At 42.3% G+C, this 22,454-nt stretch overlaps 1 protein-coding gene across 1 annotated transcript in view; it reads right to left on the reverse strand.

Annotated features, from left to right (window-relative positions):
* The window catches only part of CCNB2 (cyclin B2), a 28,211-nt gene extending 11,717 nt beyond the window's left edge, over nt 1–16,494 (reverse strand). The window contains exons 1-3 of the mRNA XM_047074442.1: nt 16,151–16,494; nt 12,809–12,937; nt 12,594–12,704 (exon numbers count right to left, since the gene is read on the reverse strand). Of these exons, the coding sequence (XP_046930398.1) occupies nt 12,594–12,704; nt 12,809–12,937; nt 16,151–16,174 (264 nt within the window). The 5' untranslated portion in view covers nt 16,175–16,494. The remainder of the gene's footprint in view (nt 1–12,593; nt 12,705–12,808; nt 12,938–16,150) is intronic.
* Between the last annotated feature and the right edge of the window lie 5,960 nt (nt 16,495–22,454).

Consider the following 22,454-nt stretch of genomic DNA (forward strand, 5'->3'; position numbering starts at 1 on the left):
TCCAGGTCGTGATCACACAGTTGTGAGATCGAGCCCCACGTCAGGCCCTTTGTTGGGTATGGAGCCTGCTTAGGATTCTCTCTCTCCTTCTCCCTCTGCCCCTGCCCTGCTCACACATGCAGGCACGCTCTATCCAAAAAAAAAAAAAAAAAAAAAAGAGTAGCTAGAAACAGATGGGCATTTTTTTTTTTTAACGTTTATTTATTTTTGAGACAGAGAGACAGAGCATGAACGGGGGAGGGTCAGAAAGAGGGAGACACAGAATCTGAAACAGGCTCCGGACTCTGAGCTGTCAGCACAGAGCCCGACATGGGGCTGGAACTCATTGATCTCGAGATCATGACCTGAGCTGAAGTCAGTCACCCAACCGACTGAGCCACCCAGGGGCCCCCAGATGGGCATTTTAATAAGCACACACAGCTTGGTTAAGTTCAAGGATACGTTTATGTTTCAAGGACAAGGTTCTTCACTCTCTCTCAGGGAAGTGCAGTCAGTACTAGGAGGCTGGTCTAAGGAGGCAGAGATTAAAGTCATGCACTGTGTGTGCTGCCTTAGCAGCCTGAAATGTTTCCCTGTGTCTATTCAGAAGTACACCTGAGTTTAGCCATATCCCAAAGCCACCAGGATGGCTAATTGCTCTGGCCCTTAATTTAGAATTTCTTGAAAGCATTCCTTTTGGACTCCAACAAAATTTAATTATAAAATCCTGTGCAGAGAGTAGCCTAAGCCCTAGGGGCCAACTATGTAATCCTACGTCCTAAAAAACTAAAAAGCTGGGGCGCCTGGGTGACTCAGTCAGTTGAGCCTCCAACTTCAGCTCAGGTCATGATCTTGCAGTTCATAGCTTTAGGCCCTGTGTCAGGCTCTGTACTGACAGCTGAGAGCCTGGATCCTGCTTCAGATTCTGTGTCTCCCTCTCTCTCTGCCTCTCCCCCACTCATTCTCTCTCTCTCTCTCTCAAAAAGAAAAAAAAAAAAAAACATTAAAAAAAAGAACTAAAAAGCTAAGAAACTAGTTAACTCACCATCACAAACTTTTGTATGACAAAAGTAGTCTGAGAATAAAAATCTTCAAATTAGATTAATGAATGAGTTCTGTCAGTTGTCAGAGACAACTGAAAAGTCATATAAAAAATAATAAAGATGTGAGATTTTGCTGAACTTGAGAAGCTCCTGTAGTAGATAGTCTGAGTAAAGGCCACTGAAATTCTACTACTACTGAGGTGGGTTTGTTGACAGAATGTATTACTATTAACATGCAAATGTGTAGGTGTTTGCATGAGTTTTGATAAAACAGACTTCCCTTATTTACTAAATTTATGATAAACAATGTCAATTAAGTACAAGAAAGGACTCCCAGAAAAACTGATGCGTCCGATTAGACAGCTCATGATTTGTAGCAGTAAGTGTGTACTTCTACACACAAAGGCACACACAATTGCAGAAAGGCAAAATCAAGTACTGGGAACAGCTTTAGGGAATACACTGAACTGGAATTTGGAGGGTAGGGATCGTAAGAATGAACTTTTTTTCAATGCTTATTTTATATTATTTATTTTTTGATGGAGTGTGAGCACACACATGAGCGGGGGAAGGGCAGAGAGAGTCCCAAACAGGATCTGCACTGCCGAGACAGAGCCCGACCTGGAGCTCCATCTCATGAGCCATGAAATCATGACCTGAGCTGAAATCAAGAGTTGGACACTTAACTGGCACCCCCAAAATGAGCTTTTATTGTATATACCTGATGTATTTCTGTAGTATTTTGCTGTTACGACTATGTTTCTTGTGTTATTAAAAATAAAAAGCACTTTTTTTTTTTTTTTTAAGATTTTATTTATTGGGGCACCTGGATGGCTCAGTTGGTTGAGCGACCAACTCTTGATTTAGGCTCAGGTCATGATCCCAGGGTCGTGGGATCAAGCCCCGCATTGACCTCTGTGCTGAGCTTGGAGCCTACTTGAGATTCTCTCTCTCTCTCTCTCTCTCTCTCTCTCTCTCTCTCTCTCTCTCTCTCCTTCTCCCCCACTCATGCTTGCTCTCTCTCTCTCTCAAATAAAAATAAAAAATAAATAAAAATAAAAATTTTGTTTTTAAGTAAACTCTACACCCAACATGGGGCTTGAATCTCCAACCCTGAGATACACTCACTCCACTAAGTCAACACTCCACTGACTAAGCCAGTCAGGCACCTAAAAAGGCACTCTTCTTTTAAAAAATGTGAATAGTTGTGCTTATTTCCCTTTTATATATTGTTTTTGTATTAAGGATAGTTAAGCCATAAAACATTCTCATAGCTGAATACTGACTATTGTAGAGGCCACTTTTATGCAACAGGCTTGAGCAATGAAACTTGATCAAGGTAAAAGGGCCCACAGTGACCACCAAGCTGAGTGCAAACAAGCAATGGAAACGGGCTCATTAAGCAACTCACCATAGGCTCTAACTGGCCAGTTACAACCAGGCACAGTTCCTAAGATTACCAAAAAAGGGAAAATTCCAAAAGTCCCATACTCCCTCACTCCGCCCTTTAACTGTGGCCCCTCACCATCACCTCCCCACAGACAGTCTCTCCTTTGCTGTCCTGCCCAACCGCTCCCTTGCAGTGTATTTTTTTTAAATTTTTTTAAGTTTATTTATTTAGTTTGAGAGAGAGAGGGAGAGTGCAAGTGGGGGAGGGGCAGAGAGAGAGGGAGAGAGTGAATCCCAAGCAGGCTCCACACTGTCAGCACAGAGCCCAGTGTGGGGATTGAACTCACAAACCCTGAGATCAAGAGCCAAAATCAAGAGCTGGGCACTTAACCGACTCAGCCACCCAGGCGCCCCTCCCTTGTGGTGTATTTAATAAACTTTTCTCTCTTGTGTTCTGCCTTGGGTGAATTCTTTCACCACCCATGCCACCAGCCCCCACCCAAATGTCCCATGTTTGATGGCACCCCCATCCAATCAGAGCGACCCACAACTACTACTGAATTTAGTGTTTACATCAAATCGTAAGTCTAAAACCTCATCTGAATTTCTAACTCTGACTCCCCAGCAGCTCTCCTCAGTGTGCATCTATCTCTGCTACACCCTGTTTTAATGTGTGCTCTGACTGACATTCCTCCAACTGACTGGGGCTCCTTTTGGACAGAGCTGGTGGCTCATTCAACTGGTTTCCCCAGTACTCAGCAAACAATGTGGCTAGGACAAAGCCTTCTTCCTTTCACACAACTCAGTGTTTGCCAAAGCCTCTTTGGTCAGCAAAAAAATAAATAAAATAAAACAGCAACAACAAAAACACTGTTTTCTCCCAAAATTGCAGGATAATAAGCTTCTGCAAACACCTGTGAACAGCGGAAACCCTTTCAAGTTCTCAGCCAGAGCCCTTTGTGATTCAGTTGCTTCATCTGCTACGAGGAAAGAAACCTGCCCTCCAGTTTTGCAGAGGACAGTATGGATTTGGCTGGGAACATCTGCTTTCATGAGCACACGGCTTATAAATTTTCCAGGGCTCACTGCTGCTAGAACCCTGTGCTCAACTGGCATTTCCACACCTCCAGGGACTGGCTATAAAGGAGCAGCAATGACTGCAGATACAGCAGATGACAAAGTAAAAGCCAAAAGGCTGATCAGAGCCAGGAAGGCAGAGAGGCTCATCTGCCAGCATGAGGGGACTCCCCCTAAACTGTGGACTTAATCATCTCTTCTACATTACATTTCTCAGAGAAACGTCTATTTGAATTGGAAGTAAGTATTGTTCATTAATCCCTGACATCTAATAAAACGAGAAGCACATTTTAGCCACAGAAGTGATATTTGTATCAACTGAGTTACAGGTCCATAATTCTTTATCTGAAACACAGTGGCCTCAATTTTGTCAGGAAGCTAGAGCAAAAGGTGTCACCAAGGAAATTCAGGGTAACTCAGAAAGAGTGGAGTTGCAGAGGTCATAGGAAGAAATTTCTCCTCTGTTTTGTTCATAACATTTTTGGTTTTTTTCTTTTAATTTCCCTTCTTCTCCAACTGGAAGATTAATATGTACCTATGGTGAAAAGACTGAAAATTTTAAGCCAAACATCATACGCAAAAATAACTGATGTGGCAAACAAAGGCAAAAGAAGAAAATTAAATTTCCTTTCAACTTACAGCACATTGACAAGTCCTTGAGATAGGCAGAGTGACCTTCGTCTGCAAACTCAGCAGCCTTGATGTTGACACTTTGCTAAGGGCAAAAGGCAATCTTAGCCCAACCTCCTAGGAACCCATAAATCTACTTTAACATGTAGAAATTCCTTTATCTCTACCCCCCCCCCAACAAGATATATGTTGGCAATCATACACACTCCAAGTTTATGGCCCTCTGACATACATCTGAAGGGTCTCATAACTGAACTTTTTACTAAATAGTAATGAATGACCTTTCCCTAACAGCAACTAGTCCCTCAGGGTCCTTAAAGCCATAGAGACTTACCCTATCCCTAACCCCCTCCCAACTTGCAAGCATATAATCTTTCCCCGGTCGCACCCCCAGTGCAGCTCTTCCTGCCCACAGGTCCTGTGGTGGTTTAATAAAACCACCTTTTTGCACCAAAAATGTCTCAAAAATTCTTTCTTGGGCTCCTAACCCCATTTTTCACATCATTTGGCATCCAACATGGGACTAAGCTTTCTCATCTGGACTCTGAGCCTCAGTACCAACTTGGTATTTTCTCTTTTCCTTTACTTTCATTTCAGGGGCTTTTCAAAGAGCATAGTCTTATTGGAACACTTTCAAGTCAATTACTCAGGCTGCAATCCTCTAGCCCGTGGCTACTCTACAGGGAGGAGAAAGCCTGCCTTTTGGCTGGAAGTTAGTACCATGGCTGGAATGGTAATAAGACCCAGAAACTTGATGCCCTCTCTTTATTTCTGTCCTTATGCAAAGCTGCCTGTCTTGGGCACGGGACAGCCACCCAAGCAATTAGCATGGCTGCCATCTTAAGACTCCTGTGTGAGGTTCCCTCCTCACTGGTCTCATGTGATCTTCTCCATATCTCCGTATCTCTGGTCTGGCTGCAAAATGTCCACTCAGAGCCAGCCGAAACCAGTACCCGATTGAATTAAAGACCAACTGAGGACTGTCTCCTGGAGAAGTTGGGTGTAAAGACTCCATGTGTTGGAATGTCACTTAGACCATGATGGATTTCTTTCTTTACTGTTCTCCCAACTAACTACTTGAACTACAAAACTGGGTAATTTACCCTTGTAAAACTTTAGTGTTTTTCATGGGTTAAAAGCGGCAGGTTCCTCAAGGCAAGTCAAACTAAAGCAGGGCCTTCACAGCATTCTTGTCAAGGCAAGGTCAACTAAAGCATGGCCTTCACGGCATGTTCTTTAAGGCACAGCTTTCAAGGCATGGCACAGTATTGTGGTCCATACGCCAGGTACCCATTTGTAGCCTAAGAGGCAATGGGGAAGCAGAGGACACTAGCATCACTTCCACAGGGCCTTTCACAGGGCTTTTTAGGGCAGCACTGCCTTCAAGGCAAAGGAGTATGGTAATCAATAGCAATTTTCATTCCAGGGATGCCGTAGGTCACTTTGGACACCCAGAACCTTTGACATATCTTGCGTGGGATGCCACCTGGGAGTCAGGGGGAAATTTTGGTAGTGGACCCTCTTTGCTTTTCTAGGAGCATGGGAGCTTCTTCAGTCCCCAAGGATTCTCTTGGAATGCCTTTTAACCCACTGGAAACAATTCAGATTGCAAAATTTAGGAAAGGACTGATATTCTGTAACACTCCATGGCCTTAGTAGGATCTATTGGTTATATCTCTTATGCAAGAAGCAGGACAAATGGACTGAAGCCCCCTGTGTCCAGGCTTTTATGGCCCTAAATCAGGATCTGGACCTTAGGGCCTCTTGCAGAATATGTCTAACCACCAACCAGGTTAATAAATCTCCTCTGGACATATTGGATGATGATCGTCTGAATAGGCCCATTCCTCCTCATAAGCCTACACTGCTAGAGGAAACTCTAGCAATGATTCCTCATAATTAGGATACTGTTAAGGCTGGGCCTCAAACAAAGAAGGCTTCTTGATGGTTTTATTCCTTAGTCACATTTGTCCCAGGGACTACCTCTTTTGATGTCCAATTGCAAATAGAGGCTTTAACCTCAATTTTGAGGTCGAAGAAGCCTCAAAACTTACTATGTGACAGTCCCTGACAGTAATGACTCTACATCAGGTCCAGAATATCTTACAGACCCAAAGGATACCAATGGATGAAGGGAGGTCAACTTACTAAATACAGACTATGTTTAGAGATACATCTGAAATAAAACTTATCAAATTTTAAACCCAGATACTCTTTGCCTGAGCCAGATCATCATACTTCTGTGTTAGAACATGACTGCTCAGAGATTATTGATCTTGTTTATTCTAGCCAATCAGAGTTGAGATTTCCCTATTGAAAATGCAGTAGTTTCTAATGGCAGTAGTTTCACAGAAAAAAGGATAAGAAAAGCTGGGTATGCTAAAGTCAGTCTAACTCAGACTGTGGAGTCCAAAGCCCTCCAGGCAAATACACCTGCCCAAAAAGCAGAGTTAATAGCACTCATTCATGCTTTACAATTGGCAAAGGGCCTCAAAATTATTATCTTTACTGACTCTAAATAGGCCTTCCTAGTCCTACATGACCACAGAGCGATTTGGAAGAAAAGGGGATAATCAAGCCATCACTCTCTAATCAAATATGGCCCCCAAATTATTACTCTTCTTGAGACTGTACACCTACCTAAGGAGGTAGCTGTAATTCACCTCAAAGGACATCAAAAGGATATGACCTTAGAATCTATAGGTCATAGATTCTATGCCAACAACTTGGCAAAAGTTTTATGCCAGTCTCAACTCCAATAAAGTCCATAACTCCAGGGACACCTGGATGGCTCAGCTGGTTAACTTCAGGTCAGGTCATGATCTGACAGTTCATGAGTTCAAGCCCCATGTCAGGTTCTCCGCTATCAGCACTGAGCCATCAGATCTTCTGTCCTCCTCTCTGCTGCCCCTCCCCTGCTCACATATGTGCTCTCTCTCTAAAAAAAAAAAAAAAAAAAAAAAAAAAAAAAAAAAAAAATCCATAATTCCAGTCTATTCAGACCAAGAAATTCACATAGCCCAAGAACTGAGGATATTTAAAAGAAAAAAAAATTGCACAGGACTAGCTTGTTAATAATAAGGGGAAAATCTTTATCCACCCACCCCCTGCCAAGTAACCAACAGAAGGTAATATAGAGTTTATTCCAGGCTACTGATTTGAGTAAAAAGGCCACTGAGGTGACAAAAACCTTGCTAGAAGAAACTGCCCTAGGTTTGGATTCCCCTGGTCCCTACAAAGTAACAATGGACCATCTTTTTATCGCATAAATAACTGAGCAAATAGTTTGGGCCTTAAAAAATTACTATTTACATTCAGCCTGACAACCACAGTCCTCTGGAAAGATGGTCCTCCAAAATCAAATGGCCCGTGAAATCCTGCCTACTGTTCAACGAGGCCCAGAATTAGATGACTGGCTCCTAAGGGACTCAGTGGCTATGCAGCTCTAACTAGTTGCCATAGCTTCCCCCACCCAGGCTGGATAGGCCACTGTACTCTGGGTTTTGCCCGAATGCACAAATGCATTATTAAAACCTTCACCAAACAAGCCAACCTTCCAAATTTAAAACAACAGTGGACACAGGGGCACCTAGGTGGCTAAGTCGAGTAAGTGTCCAACTTCTGATTTGGGCTCAGGTCATGATCTCGCAATCTTGATCCAGTGTGGATCAAGCCCCACACTGGGCTCCACGTGGGCAGTGCAGAGTGTGCTTGGGATCCGCTCTCTCCCTCTCTCTGCCCCTCCCCCACTCGTACTCTCTCTCAAAATAAATAAACTTTAAAAACAACTTTAAAAACTTTAAAAACAACAACAACAACAACAACAGTGGACACGCTGTGTGTTTCATTGGTATGGTCACCTAGCATCCATCTTTGTTACCTCTTTAGGACTGGAGGATATTGTTTGACACATGGAAGTTCTTAATAAACATAGTCAAAGCCCTAAATGACAGTCAAAATAGCATTTCCCTATTAAATACTGACGTAACACAGATGTGTAAAGCAGTTTTACAAAACAAGATGACATCAGATGTTTTAACTGCTGCACAAGGTGGAACTTGTGCGATTCTAAAAACAGAATACTACGTATACATTCTAAATTACCACAAAAATAGTTCTGGGTTTCTAACTGACATGATCACTCAAACTGGTGCCTTAAAGGATCCCTCTCTTCCCTTTAATGATTGGTTAAACTCCTGGACTGGAGGAGGATTTTTGTCAACTATCAAAGGACTCTTAATTGGGCTTCCTTTTCTTTTTGTTAATTTTAATCATGTTTTGCTGTTTTCTCCCATGTCTCTTCACCTGGTGCTGAGACTCCTTCATTACCATAACTTGAAGCTGACAGATGATCCTTTCCACTCAGAAGATCCATACATGTGGTCTCCCTTGGATTCAAAGGCCTCTGCCATATATATATATATATATATATATATATATATATATATATATATATACACATACATACATACATATATATATCCCCAATTGACCACTGTTGACCCATAGGTAAGGACATCTCTATGCTACTCATTCAGGAGGAAGAAGTTACAGAAGATAAGACCTTCCACCCTTAGCAACCTTAAAGATTTAAGGGTCAAAATTGTTCAGGGGGAATGATGTGGGATATAAAGACAAAAGAAGAAAATTAAATCTCCTTACAACTTACAGCACATTGACAAGTCCTTGAGACAGGCAGAGTGACCTTCCTCTGGGAGCTCAGCTGCCTCAGTGTTGACACTTTGCTAAGGGCAAAAGGCATTTAAGCTGATCCAGTAATGGAACTACTGGATATTTACCCAAAGAAAATGAAAAGATATGTGTACCCCTATGTTTAAAGCTTATTTGTTTGTTTATTTTTGAGAGAGGGGAGGGTCAGAGAGAGAGAGAGAGACAGAGAGAAAAATATCAAACAGGCTCTGCACATCAGTATGGAGCCCGCCTTGGGACTTGAATCCACAAACCATGAGATCATGACTGGAGCTGAAATCAAGAGTCGGGTGCTTAACCGAGACACCCAGGTGTCCCATGCACCCCCACGTTCACTGCAACATTATTTACAATAGCCAAGATATGGAAGCAACCCACATGTCCATCCATAGATGAATGGATACAGATGTGGTGTACACACACAAATACACACACACCCCTGACACACATAGGAACATTATTCAGCCATAAAAAAAAAAAAAGAATAAAACGTTGCTATTTGGAAGAACATGGATGGAACTAGAGGGTCTAATGCTAAATGAAGGAAGTCAGAGAAAGACAAATACCATGTGATTTCACTAATACGCAGATTTTAAGAAATGAAAGAGAAGCACCTGGGTGGCTCAGTCAGTCAAGCGGCTGACTTCGGTTCAGGTCATGATCTCAGAGGTTCGTGGGTTCGAGCCCCACCTAGGACTCTGTGCTGACAGTTCAGAGCCTGGAGCCTGCTTCAGATTCTGTGTCTCCCTCTCTATTTGCCCCTCCACCGCTCACCGTCTCTCTCGAAAATAAACAAACATTTAAAAAAATTTAAAAAAAAAAGAAAAGAAAAACAAAACAAACGAACAAAGAAAAAAGATATGGAGCATGTGGCTGGCCCAGTCAGAAGAGCATGTGACTCTTGATCTTGGAGTTGTGAGTCAAGTCCCATGTTGGGTGTAGAGATTACTAAATAAGTAAGTAAATAAGTAAATAAGGGAAAAACAAAAAAGAGACAAACAAACAAAAAAACAGGCTTTTAAGTATAGAGAACTGGTAGTTGCTAGAGGGGAAGTGGGTGGGGGATGGGTGAAATAGGTGAAGGGAATTAAGGGTACACATATCATGAGGAGCACTGACTAATGTATGGAATTGTTGAATCACTATATGGTACATCTGATACTAATGTAACACTCTGTTAATTTACTTGAATATAAATACATAAATAACTTTAACTGATCTCCTAATATTTCCCTATTATATAAGAGATATTCATTTCAGAACTAATGAAAAGTCCTCGGTGTCCCTCTAATCATTTTCTTAGGATAAATTTTAAAAACAGGTATGGAGAATAACCATTTGAAATAACACTGCCAAATTGCCTTCCTGACAGGTGGGAGGAACCACATTCAAACAGCCACCCATGGGGCGCCTGGGTGGCTCAGTCAGTTGAGCGTCCGACTTCAGCCAGGTCACGATCTCGCGGTCCGGGAGTTCGAGCCCCGCGTCGGGCTCTGGGCTGATGGCTCAGAGCCTGGAGCCTGCTTCCGATTCTGTGTCTCCCTCTCTCTCTGCCCCTCCCCCGTTCATGCTCTGTCTCTCTCTGTCCCCAAAATAAATAAACATTAAAAAAAATTAAAAAAAAAAAAAAAAAAAAAACAAACAGGCACCCATATAAAATGCTGCATAATGGTCTGGAGATAAGGCTGAAAAGCTGCTTTGGGTTTAGCATCTAGGATGTCACCAGAAACCTTCAAGGAAAAGCCTATGAAAGGAAGGTCAGTCTTGAGTATTTGTGCCGAGCTTTAGCTCTTGATCTGATGCTCTCTCCTGGCTTTCTAATAGCAACATGCTTGCAACCATCACCTGCAAGGAGAAGGCTCACAAGTCGGCCCCTCTCCTTCAGATGTTGCTGGTGTATTTCTGACTGCATTTCCCAGCGGATGTTTCTGTCACCTCAACAAATCTAAAGCCAAATGAGCCGCCTTCTCCAGAACTTCCCCTCCCTTTCCTGACTTTCCCATTTTTTAAATTATTCCTTATTCTTATTCCTTTACTCCAAGCAACACAGCTAAAGAATTCCTTCTAAATACAGCACGATGTCCCTGAAAGGAGCGGGTACACCCCAACATATTCAATGTTGTTTCTTAGCACCTACATACACTGGGTGAGTGCTTAGGGGTGATCTGAGCTAGTTCAAGACCCGCATCAGCTCTAGCATGGACAACTGCAATACCTCCTAATTTATGTCCCTTCCATGGCCAGTCTACACTGCTTTCATCATTTCCCACCTCCTCAAAACTTCCCTCACTACCTAATGGGATAAAATCCAAGTTCCAAGGCTTTCAAATCCAAATGCAACCTTTTTCCCAACTTTATTTTCTGCTTACTCACACAAATCTTCTGACCCAGCTTAGATGTGCTGACTCTTTACCCACAGGACAAAATTATAGGCCTATTTCTGCTTTGGTGCCTTGATTCTTGTTGTGCTTTGTTCCCTATAAGGTGCTCTTTACTATTAGCATCTCCCTATCCTTAAAAATCCCACCTATGAAGTTTCCTCCAACCACTCCATCCCTTAGTGTTCTCTCCCTCCTGTACAAGCACCTTCTGAAAGATGGTACTTCCATCTACCCCAGACATTTGATGCTCAATCATCCATTGCCCAGGGGCATCTGGCATCATTCCCTGGGATTACTAATTTAATTTTAGGTACATATGCTCCTTCTGGATAAGAGAGATATCAAGGCAAGATATCTCTTTATCAGCCTTAACACTACTGGATGTGTTTATTAAGTGGTCAATACATATATTTCTCAAATATATCCAATGTGTTATTTTGAAAATTTTCAAACAATGTCATAAATGTTATTACTGTATATTATATATAGAGTAAAACCTTGGACTGCGAGTAACTTGTTCTGCAAATGTTCTGCAAGATGAGCAAACATTTCTAATAAATTTTAACTTGATAAATGAGCGATGTCTTGCAATACGAGTACTACGTGGTGCTGAACATCACATGATCACAACTGAGCCAATGGTTCTCGTCTCTCTCACTCCCTACAGGATTGTGGATGATGGTCTCCCTTGCTCAGATGCTCGGTTTCAGGCTGTGGTGCTTAGCAGAAATCAGTGATTTTTCAGAACGCTGGAAGGTGCCCACAACTGGTATTGGTGTATTTTTTGTCACTTCAAAGCACTTATGGACAGCTCTTTGCTTTTCCACACAAAAGTAAGCTTAGGAATGCTTTGTTTCATTCTAGGTCAAGCTGTCTGCAGACAGAGACCCCTTCCTCTGCTGCCTTATTGCTAGTTACATTGAATACAGTATATGACAAAAGTTTCATACTGTACTGCAGTCAACATCTATGCGAGAGTATAAAATGACCCCCTTGCAGGAAAATGGTCAAAAGAAATGCAGTAAGGGGACCATTACGGTATGAACGAGTATGCAAGCGGCCAAAATTGAATGATTTTATAAGAAGTCCACATCTGCATCTCCTCTGCAAAGGAGGAAGAGAAAAAGGCAGAGGAATCCCTCACTTCAAATGAGATTAGGGAGATATATAAAATGTGGGGAAACGGTGCAAAATTTTGTTATGAATAACATTAAGGTACCATCACTAAAAGGATGGATATGCTCATTTTGTACTCTGCTGTTTCAAAGGAGAGCTCTAGTTATGAATGTTCTTCAAAAGTGGCGGTGATGACAACGGCGCCTTTGCAGTCTAGCCGAAAACAAGCTATTTCATTAAGTACATGTGTAAATACAAACCGTCCCACCTTTGGAGCCAACATTTCCATCTGTACTGGTTTCACGGAAGCAGTGGGTTTCAGTTGTTTGTTGACATTTGTTTTGGCGGGTTGAACAGGTATTTTGGTGTTCTGAGTTTTCTACAAGGGAAAAGAAATGTAACAGGGCAAGAAAGTCAGTGGTGTTCCTCAGAGCTATACACAATCAGCCTAGTGTACACATGGACAATCCTCATGGCTATTACCTTAGCTATGTGTGGAGGTCTGGTCGTAACTCTATTTCCAATTTCTTCTAAAACTGCCCGCCTCATTGTCACATGACTCTTAGCTTTAGAATTAACTCCCGTGTCTACATTCTCCAAATCAGTGGACACCTAAAAAAAGAGGGGAGAGAAAAAAAGAGTTAATGAGAAGTGAAGACAACTTACAATACTTTGCTCATGTCGGGTACCAAATGCAGAACTGATTTGGGAAAGGTGAATTCGCGGATATCTACTTGTAAGAGGGAGAAACATTTTAGAAAGTCTAAAAATGCTGAGTGATTGATCACATCACTCTTAATTAGGCAAATCACTTACCCAGCTTATCTGTAAAATACTCTCATTAAGAGTTTAAGGGGGGTGCCTGGTGGCTCAGTAGGTTAAATGTCCCACTTTGGCTCAGGGCATGATCTCACAGTTCATGGGTTCGAGCCCCGTGTCAGGCTCTGTGCTGACAGCTCAGAGCCTGGAGCCTGCTTTGGATTCTGTGTCTCCCTCTCTCTGCCCCTCCCCCACTCATGCTCTGTCTCTCTCTCTCTCTCTCAAAAATAAACATTAAAAAAAAAGCTTACAGATAAGGGATTATTTCTCACATAGCACCCACTTATTAGAGATCTCCGTATACTACCCATCTACTTAACAACTTTAGAGAGATTAATAACAAGCACAATTAAAACACTATTTAAAAGCTTTAATAGGTCCAAGTGTTTAAAACCTAAACTAGCTTTGATTTTTATGCCATTCTACAAATAAGAAGTGCTCCTATTGACATGATCTTTAGAGATACTGCCTTTTAAAATGAGGCTGCCATAGCAGGGACACTCTTATATTAAGAATATTTAGGGGGCATCTTGGGGGACCTGGGTGGCTCAGTCCATTGAGCATCCGACTGCAGCTCAGGTCATGATCTCGTGGTTTGTGGGTTCAAGCCCCAGGTGTGGCTCTATGCTGACAGCTCAGAGCCTGGAGCCTGCTTCGGATTCTGTATCTCCTTCTCTCTGCCCATCCCTCATTTGTACTCTGTCTCTCTCTGTCTCTCAAAAATAAATAAATGTAAATAAATAAATAGAATAGAATAGAATAGAATATTTAGAGGGCATCTGGATGGCACAGTCCCTTAAGTGTCCAACTTTGGCTCAGGTCATGAGCTCACAATTCATGAGTTTAAGCCCCACATTGGGCTCCGTGTGTCCCCCTCTCTCTGCCCCTACCCTGCTCTCACGTGCTTGTTCTCTCGCTCTCTCTCTGTGCTGACAGCTCAGAACCTTGAGCCTGCTTTGGATTCTGTGTCTCCCTCTCCCTCTCCTTCTCTGCACCTGCCCCGCTCACACTCTGTCTCTCTCTCTCAAAAATAAACATTAGAAATAAATACTTAAAAAAGAATATTTAGAAATAGTTCTCACAGGTAAAATAATTTTACTCTAAAATTCAGACAGGGGCGCCTGGGTGGCGCAGTCGGTTACGCGTCCGACTTCAGCCAGGTCACGATCTCGCGGTCCGTGAGTTCGAGCCCCGCGTCGGGCTCTGGGCTGATGGCTCAGAGCCTGGAGCCTGTTTCCGATGCTGTGTCTCCCTCTCTCTCTGCCCCTCCCCCGTTCATGCTCTGTCTCTCTCTGTCCCAAAAATAAATAAAAAACGTTGAAAAAAAAAATTTAAAATTCAGACAAAGTTGAAATGGTATGAAATAAAAAACCATTGGATGACCTTAACCTGCTTTAGACAGAGTATGTTTAGAAACAATACTTGCCAGAAAAAACAATTCATACAGACAAGTTTATTACAGAAGTGAACGTTTCATGAGAAAAAAAACAGCATGTCCTATCCCTAAAAACTGTGGGTCCTAAAATTTTCAATCCTAAAAAAATCTCCCAACAGGAGATTTGAATGGGCCTTCCACAATGGACAGAATGGACCTACCAGAACAGAGGGGCAGAAGAAAACTCAAGCGTTCCCTGAATAGAAAGAATTTGACTATGGAGGCGCCTGGGTGGCCCAGTAGGTTAAACATGGGACTCTTGATTTTGGCTCAGGTCATGATCCGAAGGTTGGTGGGATGGAGCCACAGAGGTCTCTGTACTGACAGTGGGGAGCCTTCTTGGGATTCTTTTTCTCTTTTTGTCTCTCTCTGCCCCTGCCCTACTTGTGCTCACATGTTCTCATGCTCTCTCTCAAAATAAATAAATAAACATTTAAAAACAAGAATTTGACTATGGAAGAACTTCATGGGACAGATTAGACAAAAATTACTTGTCAGTTTAACTTACATCCACAAAAGGATAGGAATTAAGTACTGATTGTATTCATTCAATTTTTAGGATTCTCAAAAGCACACTCTTCAATTTTTTCCAGCAGTAACTGACAATTTTAAAAAGTATTTGAAATTTTAATGCTTATGTGTAATCTAAGTTTAAATCCATATGGAGGAGAAAACTGGCAGCTTTTAACCAGCCTTATAGCCAGGAAGATAGAACTCAGGTGTGTCAGGGCCCTCTATTTTTCAGCAAAGGAAAAACAGATCAGGTACAAGTCAAGCCCACAGGAAAACAAAACAAAACAAAACAAAACAAAACAAAACAAACATATATATATATATATATCTCCAAAACACCATTAACACTTGGATTTTTGCAAAGATGAAATAAATGAATCTGGACCCTTCTCTCTGTCTGCCATATTGTTCTACATTAAATGTAAAATCTCTTTTACACTTGATTGAAGAAATTGAATTTTTGAAAGGGACAAATCTGTACGTTAGTGAACTTAGCCTGGGAGACTTCCTATGCAGAAATAAATGGGAAACTTAGAGCGAAATGTGAAAAATCCTTAACTGTTACTTGATCAAACATTCAGAACACTTTACTACCTACAGCGTTTCTTCCAGTGCTCTCCATCCCCACCACGGAGTTTGAGAACAGGGAAGGCAATTACAACAACCTTTATTTAGCTAGCACTCTAACAACAAAGAGCACTACGGGATCGCTCGCTGAGAAGTCCAGTGCTGGAAAGGCTCACTTGACAGGTGCCACCTAGGAGGCGCTTTCCTACACTTTCCCCACCCTAGGGCTGGGACTGGCCTGGGCGAAAGCGGGGAACCCTGAGCCGATCCCAGGAGGGGAGAGGCCCGAAAAGAGGACAGGCCGCAGGCCTGGGCCGCGGGGAAAAAAGGTAGCCCGGCAGAACGGGAAAGCGGCGCAGCGGTTGGGAGGAAGAAGCCCTGCGTAGAAGAGAGGGGGCAGCTAGAGGCGGGTGAGGGGGCTGCTCCGCCAAAGCCCCTGGTCAGTGGGGGGGGGGAGGTGGGGGGAGAAGGAGTCGGCTGGGCCCACTCACCGTCGGGCGTCGGAGTAGCGCCATGGGGGAAGGGACAGGCAAGAGTGCCAGCCCGACCCAGGGAGGGACGAGGACCGGAGATGGTGGACAGAAGCTTCCGCGGCGCCGTTAGCTCTGCACTCCAGCCTGCTCTGCTTAGGATCTTCGCAATGTCTCCTTGTTACGGGATTCAAATACCGCGCTGCTCGCGCCCCCATTGGGCGGCCTTACGTACGACGCGCTCTTCCTATTGGCTACGCAGGAGGCATTCCCGCAGGTGGATTGGCTGAATTTTCCAGACCCGTTTGGTTGTCATAATAACTGGTTGTTTTTTCCGCCTACCGGCTTTTTTTTTTTTTTTTTTTTTTTTTTAAATCTCGGTCTCTTCTCTAAAATCAACAAAAATAAAATGGTCTCATTAAGAAATCAGACAGACGTAGGATGCCTTTTCTTAATTTTGAGTAGGTCTCACCTAAGGATGTCTCTCTACGTTTGTACTGGCTGGGCGGAAGTTCGTTCTAGGGAACACACTGGAAATGCCATTTCCAACCTTTATTCCTGTTAGGGAAATTTCGAGTTAGAGCTTAGGTTGTGTTGTCCTGGGTGGTGGAATAGACATCTCTGGGCGGTTCCCGGCAGCGCTGTTAGGTGGTTGAGACTTAAACGTGTGTTAAAGGAGTGGAAATTGTGACATTTACTCAAAAGCTAAGACTCCCCAGGTGCCTGGGTGGCTCAGTTAAGCCTCCCACTCTTGGTTTCTGCTCAGGTCGTGATCTCGGGGATTCCTGAGTTCAAGTCCCTCGTTGGGCTCTGCGCTGACAGCGCGGAGCCTGCTTGGGATTCTCATTCTTTCTTCCTCTCTCTTTGTCCCTCCCCAACTCAAGCTCTTTCTCAAAATTAAGTAAATTTAAAAAAGAAAAGAAGAGCTAAGACTCCAAAGGTAGCGGAAAATAAAAGGCAAATGTGATTTTTGTGGTTCCTGATTCATGTAGCTCTCCAGCATATTGCCAACACCTAGCACGTTTTCCCTATGTATTATGGTTGGTGTTCAATAAATATTCCTCGAATAAATGGCCCTATGATGTGTAGAAGATTTTAAAATGAGAAAGAAGGTGTGATCCAACCTTGGGCAGAAGAGCGGGAGGATCAGGTCAAGACAGGAAAATAAAAAAGGAAAAAGGGAAAGGAACAGGAAAGAAGAGAGAAAAGAAAAGTCCAATGGCCCACAGTAAAGGTGGTAGAATGATAATTGATAGCAGCCTCTATTTGAACAAACTTTCCCACCTGTTCTACTCTTGGAAAAAATGGCTTACCTCTGTGACTGGGGTACTAATGAACCTTGAATGAAGTTAAGTAATCTGGATCAAATTCTGCCCTTGCCCTTGCATCTGACATTTCTAAACCTGTTTCTTCTTCTGTAAAACAGGAATAATTGCAGCTACTATGTGGCATGGAAAGAAGTGATGACTAAAAATTAGGTATGCAGTGAAAAAGTCTTAGGAAGGAAAAATAGATGTTTAATGCGCTGAGGTTGCGAGATTATATTTTTACTTGTTATAATATTGTGATGTTATCAAAAGCTACAATTATAAAAATAACAATCCTTACCCTCTCACAGGGCTTTGTAAACAGGAATGTTAACGTGAATGGTACAGTGCTTTTATTAACTGACTTTACATTGTCAAAATTGAATAATTTAATCCATATTAGATTATATTTTCATTAAAAATGGAAGTAATATTTCTTTTGTATCCTTCACTGCAACTAACCTGGAACTTTACAAATAAACTTTTTGATTCAACCTTTTGTTTAATGCATTGTGGTCCATATGTATTTTTTAAGTAGTCTACACCCAATGTGGGCTTGAACTCAGGACCTGCAGATCAAGAGTCACAAGCTTGGGGGCGCCTGGGTGGCTCAGTCGGTTAAGTGTCCAACTCTTGATTGTGGCTCAGGTCATGATCTCACAATTCCTGAGATAGAGCCCCACGTTGGGCTTTGTGCTGACAGGACCCTGCCTGGGATTTTCTCTCTCTTGCTCTTTCTGCCCCTCCCCTGCTCATGTTCTCAATAAATAAGTAAGCTTAAAAAAAAAAAAGTCACAAGCTCTACCAACTGAGCCAGCCAGGTGCCCCTAGTCCTCCTGTATTTCCTGTTCCTTCCTGTCTCACATAACATTTATTGGTTACACTTCCTATATATTAATTTACATTAACTTTCTTGTTGAGTCCTCATAACAATATTGATAAATTAGGTAGTATTATCCCAAATTTTGTGTCATTTTTTTATTGGGCTATAATTAACATACATCAGTTTCAGATGCACAACATAATGATTAGGTATTTGTATATCACCACAGCAAGTCTAGTTAACATCCATCACGTATTATCCCAACTTGACAGATGACGAAACTAAGGCTCACAGCAGTTAAATGTCTTGGCTGCAATCATAGGGCTTCTGTGTTTCAGAGCCAGGGTTCGTACTCAGCTCTGTGCTCTTCCCACTGTATTTACTGCTGTCATTCTATTTACATTTGGCAGAGTGGGGAAAGTTTGAAACAGTCATCAAAGGAAATCAAATATTAAATTTACCAAAAAGAAATTTCTTGGAGGCCAATGGTAAAATTCTATATCATCAGTTCCTTTTAATGTTTTTAGTTTTTAGAAAGCATGAACGGAGGAGGGGCAGAGAGAAAGGGGGACTGAGGATCTGAAGCAGGCTCTGTAGTGACAGCAGAGACTGATGTGGGGCTCGAACCCACAAATAGTGAGATTGTGACCTGCGTTATAGTCAGACAGTCAACCAACTGAGCCACCCAGGTGCCCCTGTTCACTTTAATTTCTTGGTCAACTACTGCTTCAAACACATGTACATATGAACTCCAGTGGATATAGGGTAAAGGGAGATTATTGTAGACAGAGGGTGCACGCCAAGCAAAAGCACAGACAACAAGTACTGAACTGCCCAGGTGCCTGCCCCTTCACCAGCTGATTTTTTATCAGAACCCAGCAATCTTCCTAATATACTACCATGTTCTCCCCCTCAGTTGCCCTTATCCCATTTGTTACCCACCCCACCCATTTCTGCCTACCTCTTTCTGATTTCTTCTTTTCTCTCAATTAGCCAAAAGACTAGCAAAATGTATTTGCTATACATTAACATTAAAGTGTCAGTTTGTGCAAGGCACTGCAGGGAACACAGAGAAGAATAAAGTATGAGCCATGCCCTCAAGTTCAAAACAGTGAAGGGGAGACACTTAGGAACAAAATTATTACAAGAGGCAAAATACAAGAGGGAAAATACTTCACAAAGGTGAAGACTGATTCCAGGTGGATGAAGGATGGCTTACTAGAAGGGAAAAGTTTGAGCTGAGCTTTGAAGGGTTAGAATTTAGCAGGCAGGGACAGGAAAGGTGTTCAAGAAGTGGGAGCAATGAGAAGAAATCTGTGGAAAAACAGAATACTCTGAGGCATTTGCATCACAGAAATGTTAAAGATAAAGCTGCAGGGGCACCTGGGTGGCTCAGCTGGTTAACTGTCTGACTCTTGATTTCAGCCCACGTCATGATCTCACAGTAGTTGAGATTGAGCCTCGCATCCAGCTCTGTGCTGACAGAGTGGAGCCTGCTTGGGATTCTCCCTCCTTCTCTCTCTGCTTCTCCCAAACGTGTGAGCACACACACACTCTCTCTCTCTCTCTCTCCCTCTCTCGAAATAAATGAACATTTAAAAACAAATAAAAATTTTTTTAAAAAAGATAAAGCTGCAAAAGATCCAGAAAATGAGGAATCATGGGACGTTTTTAAGAAGGATAATGACTTGGTGAGAGCTTTGTTTTAGAAAGCTGACCTGTTGTGCAGCATGAAGGATGGATTATAGTGGATTGGAAAGTTAAAGGTTTCCCTGGTGAGAGGGAACAAAAATTTGATTCGGATGAGTGTGAAAAATGAAAAATGGAAACAGGTATGAGAAGCAATTTTGGAGAAATGACAGAACCTTGACAAATAACTGAATGTGAGTGACAGAAAATAATTGTAAAGCAACAAAAGTTTTTTTAAAAAAATTTTAAATAGACAAATCATCCAGTTTTTTTTTAATGTTTTTATTTATTTTTGAGACAGAGAGAGACAGAGAATGAGCAGGGGAGGGGCAGAGAAAGAGGGAGACACAGAATCCAAAGCAGGCTCCAGGCTCTGAGCTGTCAGCACAGAGCCCAACGCAGGGCTCAAACTCACGGACCATGAGATCATGACCTGAGCTGAAGTCGGACGTTCAACCGACTGAGGCACCCAGGCTCCCCAACATAAAAGTTTTGAGTGGTTATGTTAAAATTTCCTCTCAAGAAAAACTTGGTTTTATGCAAACCAAGTTATAAAGGAAAGAAATAACTTCTCTTGCTAATTTTCTTGGGAGGGGGAAGCATCCATCTTGATATCTTTCATGTTAAGCAAAAGGTCAACATTATCCATCCCATGAAGGTAACTAGGTAATCTATTACTGGCTGAACAGGATGCATGCATATGTCCCAGTCCAGGGCCTATGAGCTTGCTCAGGAGTAAGAAGACCCAGAGAGGGGAAACCAACAACTTTCTAGTGCCTCCATGGGCCTCCATTCAAAATGATTCTTTAAAATCTGGACCTCAAGCTTGTGATCTATCCAAGTTGTTTTGTTGTTGTTGTTCTTTGTTTTTAAATAAGTTTAATGCCTTCTATAAGCAAGGCACAGTGCCTACTACTTAGAAGGGGAAAAAAGGCATAAAAACTGGGTGCCTGCCCTCATGGTGTTTACAATATAGAGATAAGGTAGATGGGAGGATAACAATAGAATTTACTCATCCTTAGAGAGTAAAAAGGTACAAGTTCTGTTGAAGATAATAAACCACTAACTCAAGAGATGTAAAATTATGCTGTTCAATTATTCACACATTTCCCTATTCTCTATTATGACAGATAAATATTGTGAAGAACTCTAATCTTTGAATCAGAGCCTATTAGCTTTGGTAGAATACTGAGGAGCTGCAGAGTACAGAGAGTGTCCCGGCTGGAGTATCAAGTGACTTTTCAGTAACAGCCCCAATTCTGGACTTACCAGTACCTGTGGGGTGTGCAGGCCTACTCAGATCTGAGAGCCAATCCCAGTTTCACAGAGATGACAGAGGGAAGACTGTGTCTCATTTCCGTTCACTCTGTAATCCTTTTCTGATTCCTTCTCCTTCTTCTTCTCCTTCTTCTTCTCCTTCTTCTTCTCCTTCTTCTTCTTCTTTTGTAAGTAATCCCTACACCCAATGTGGGGCTAAATCTCACGACCCCAGGACCAAGAGTTCCATGCTCCACCGACTGAGCCAGCCAGGCACCCCTCCAATTCATTCTTACTCCTATTTGCACAACTGTCCTTTATGAAACCTCTGCTCCCTTAGAAAATACCACCATTCCAAGACCTAACACAATAGCATGAGTTGAATTCAGGTAATTTTGTACTTTTTCATGCTTGGATCACACCTGGAGTAATGATTATTTCTAGGTATCATACTTAAAAATTTTTTTAATCTTTATTTATTTTTGAGAGAGAGACAGAGTGTGAACAGGGGAGGAGCAGGGAGAGACACACAGAAACCTAAGCAGGCTACAGGCCCTGAGCTGTCAGCACAGAGCCCGACGCAGGGCTCGAACCCATGAACCGTGAGATCATGACCTGAGCCAAAGTCGGACGCTCAACCGACTGAGCCACCCAGGCGCCCCGATAGGTATCATACTTTAAAAAACATTAATAAACAATAAGTATCCAGAAAATGGTGACAAGAATAGCTAAGATGCTTAAGATCCAGGTTAAACAAAGTCAAGGGGACTAAGGATATTTCACTTGGGGAAGATCTAAAAAAAATCAAAATAGCTGTCCCATAAAATCTGAAGATCTAGCATATAGGAAGAAACCGGATCTTTGCATTACTCTAGAATATAGAATAAAGAATAACAGTAATGGCTTATAAAATAAGTGTGCATCTTAAATAAGTACATATAACTAGAGGCATGATCGCTGCATTAGTTAGGGGTCTCCGGAGAGAAGGGGGAGGGAGGGGAGGACAGAGTAGGGGAGGTAGAAGGAAGGTAGATTATATGGGATTGGCTCACATGACTAGATAGATATAAATGGTATTGGCTCACACAATTATGGAAGCTGACAAATCCTACAATCTCTAGACTGCAAGCTAGACACCCAGGAAAGTCATTACTGTAGTTCCAAATCCAAAGACTGGTAGGTGAGAGACCCAGGAAAAGCCCATGTCTCAGTTTGAGTCTAAAGGCAAGAGAAAAACAGATGAGCAAGA

Source organism: Lynx rufus, unplaced genomic scaffold (assembly GCF_022079265.1).
Source record: "Lynx rufus isolate CCGP_SWC_20201006 ecotype Redwood Valley unplaced genomic scaffold, mLynRuf1.p SCAF_13, whole genome shotgun sequence".
NCBI lineage: Eukaryota > Metazoa > Chordata > Mammalia > Carnivora > Felidae > Lynx > Lynx rufus.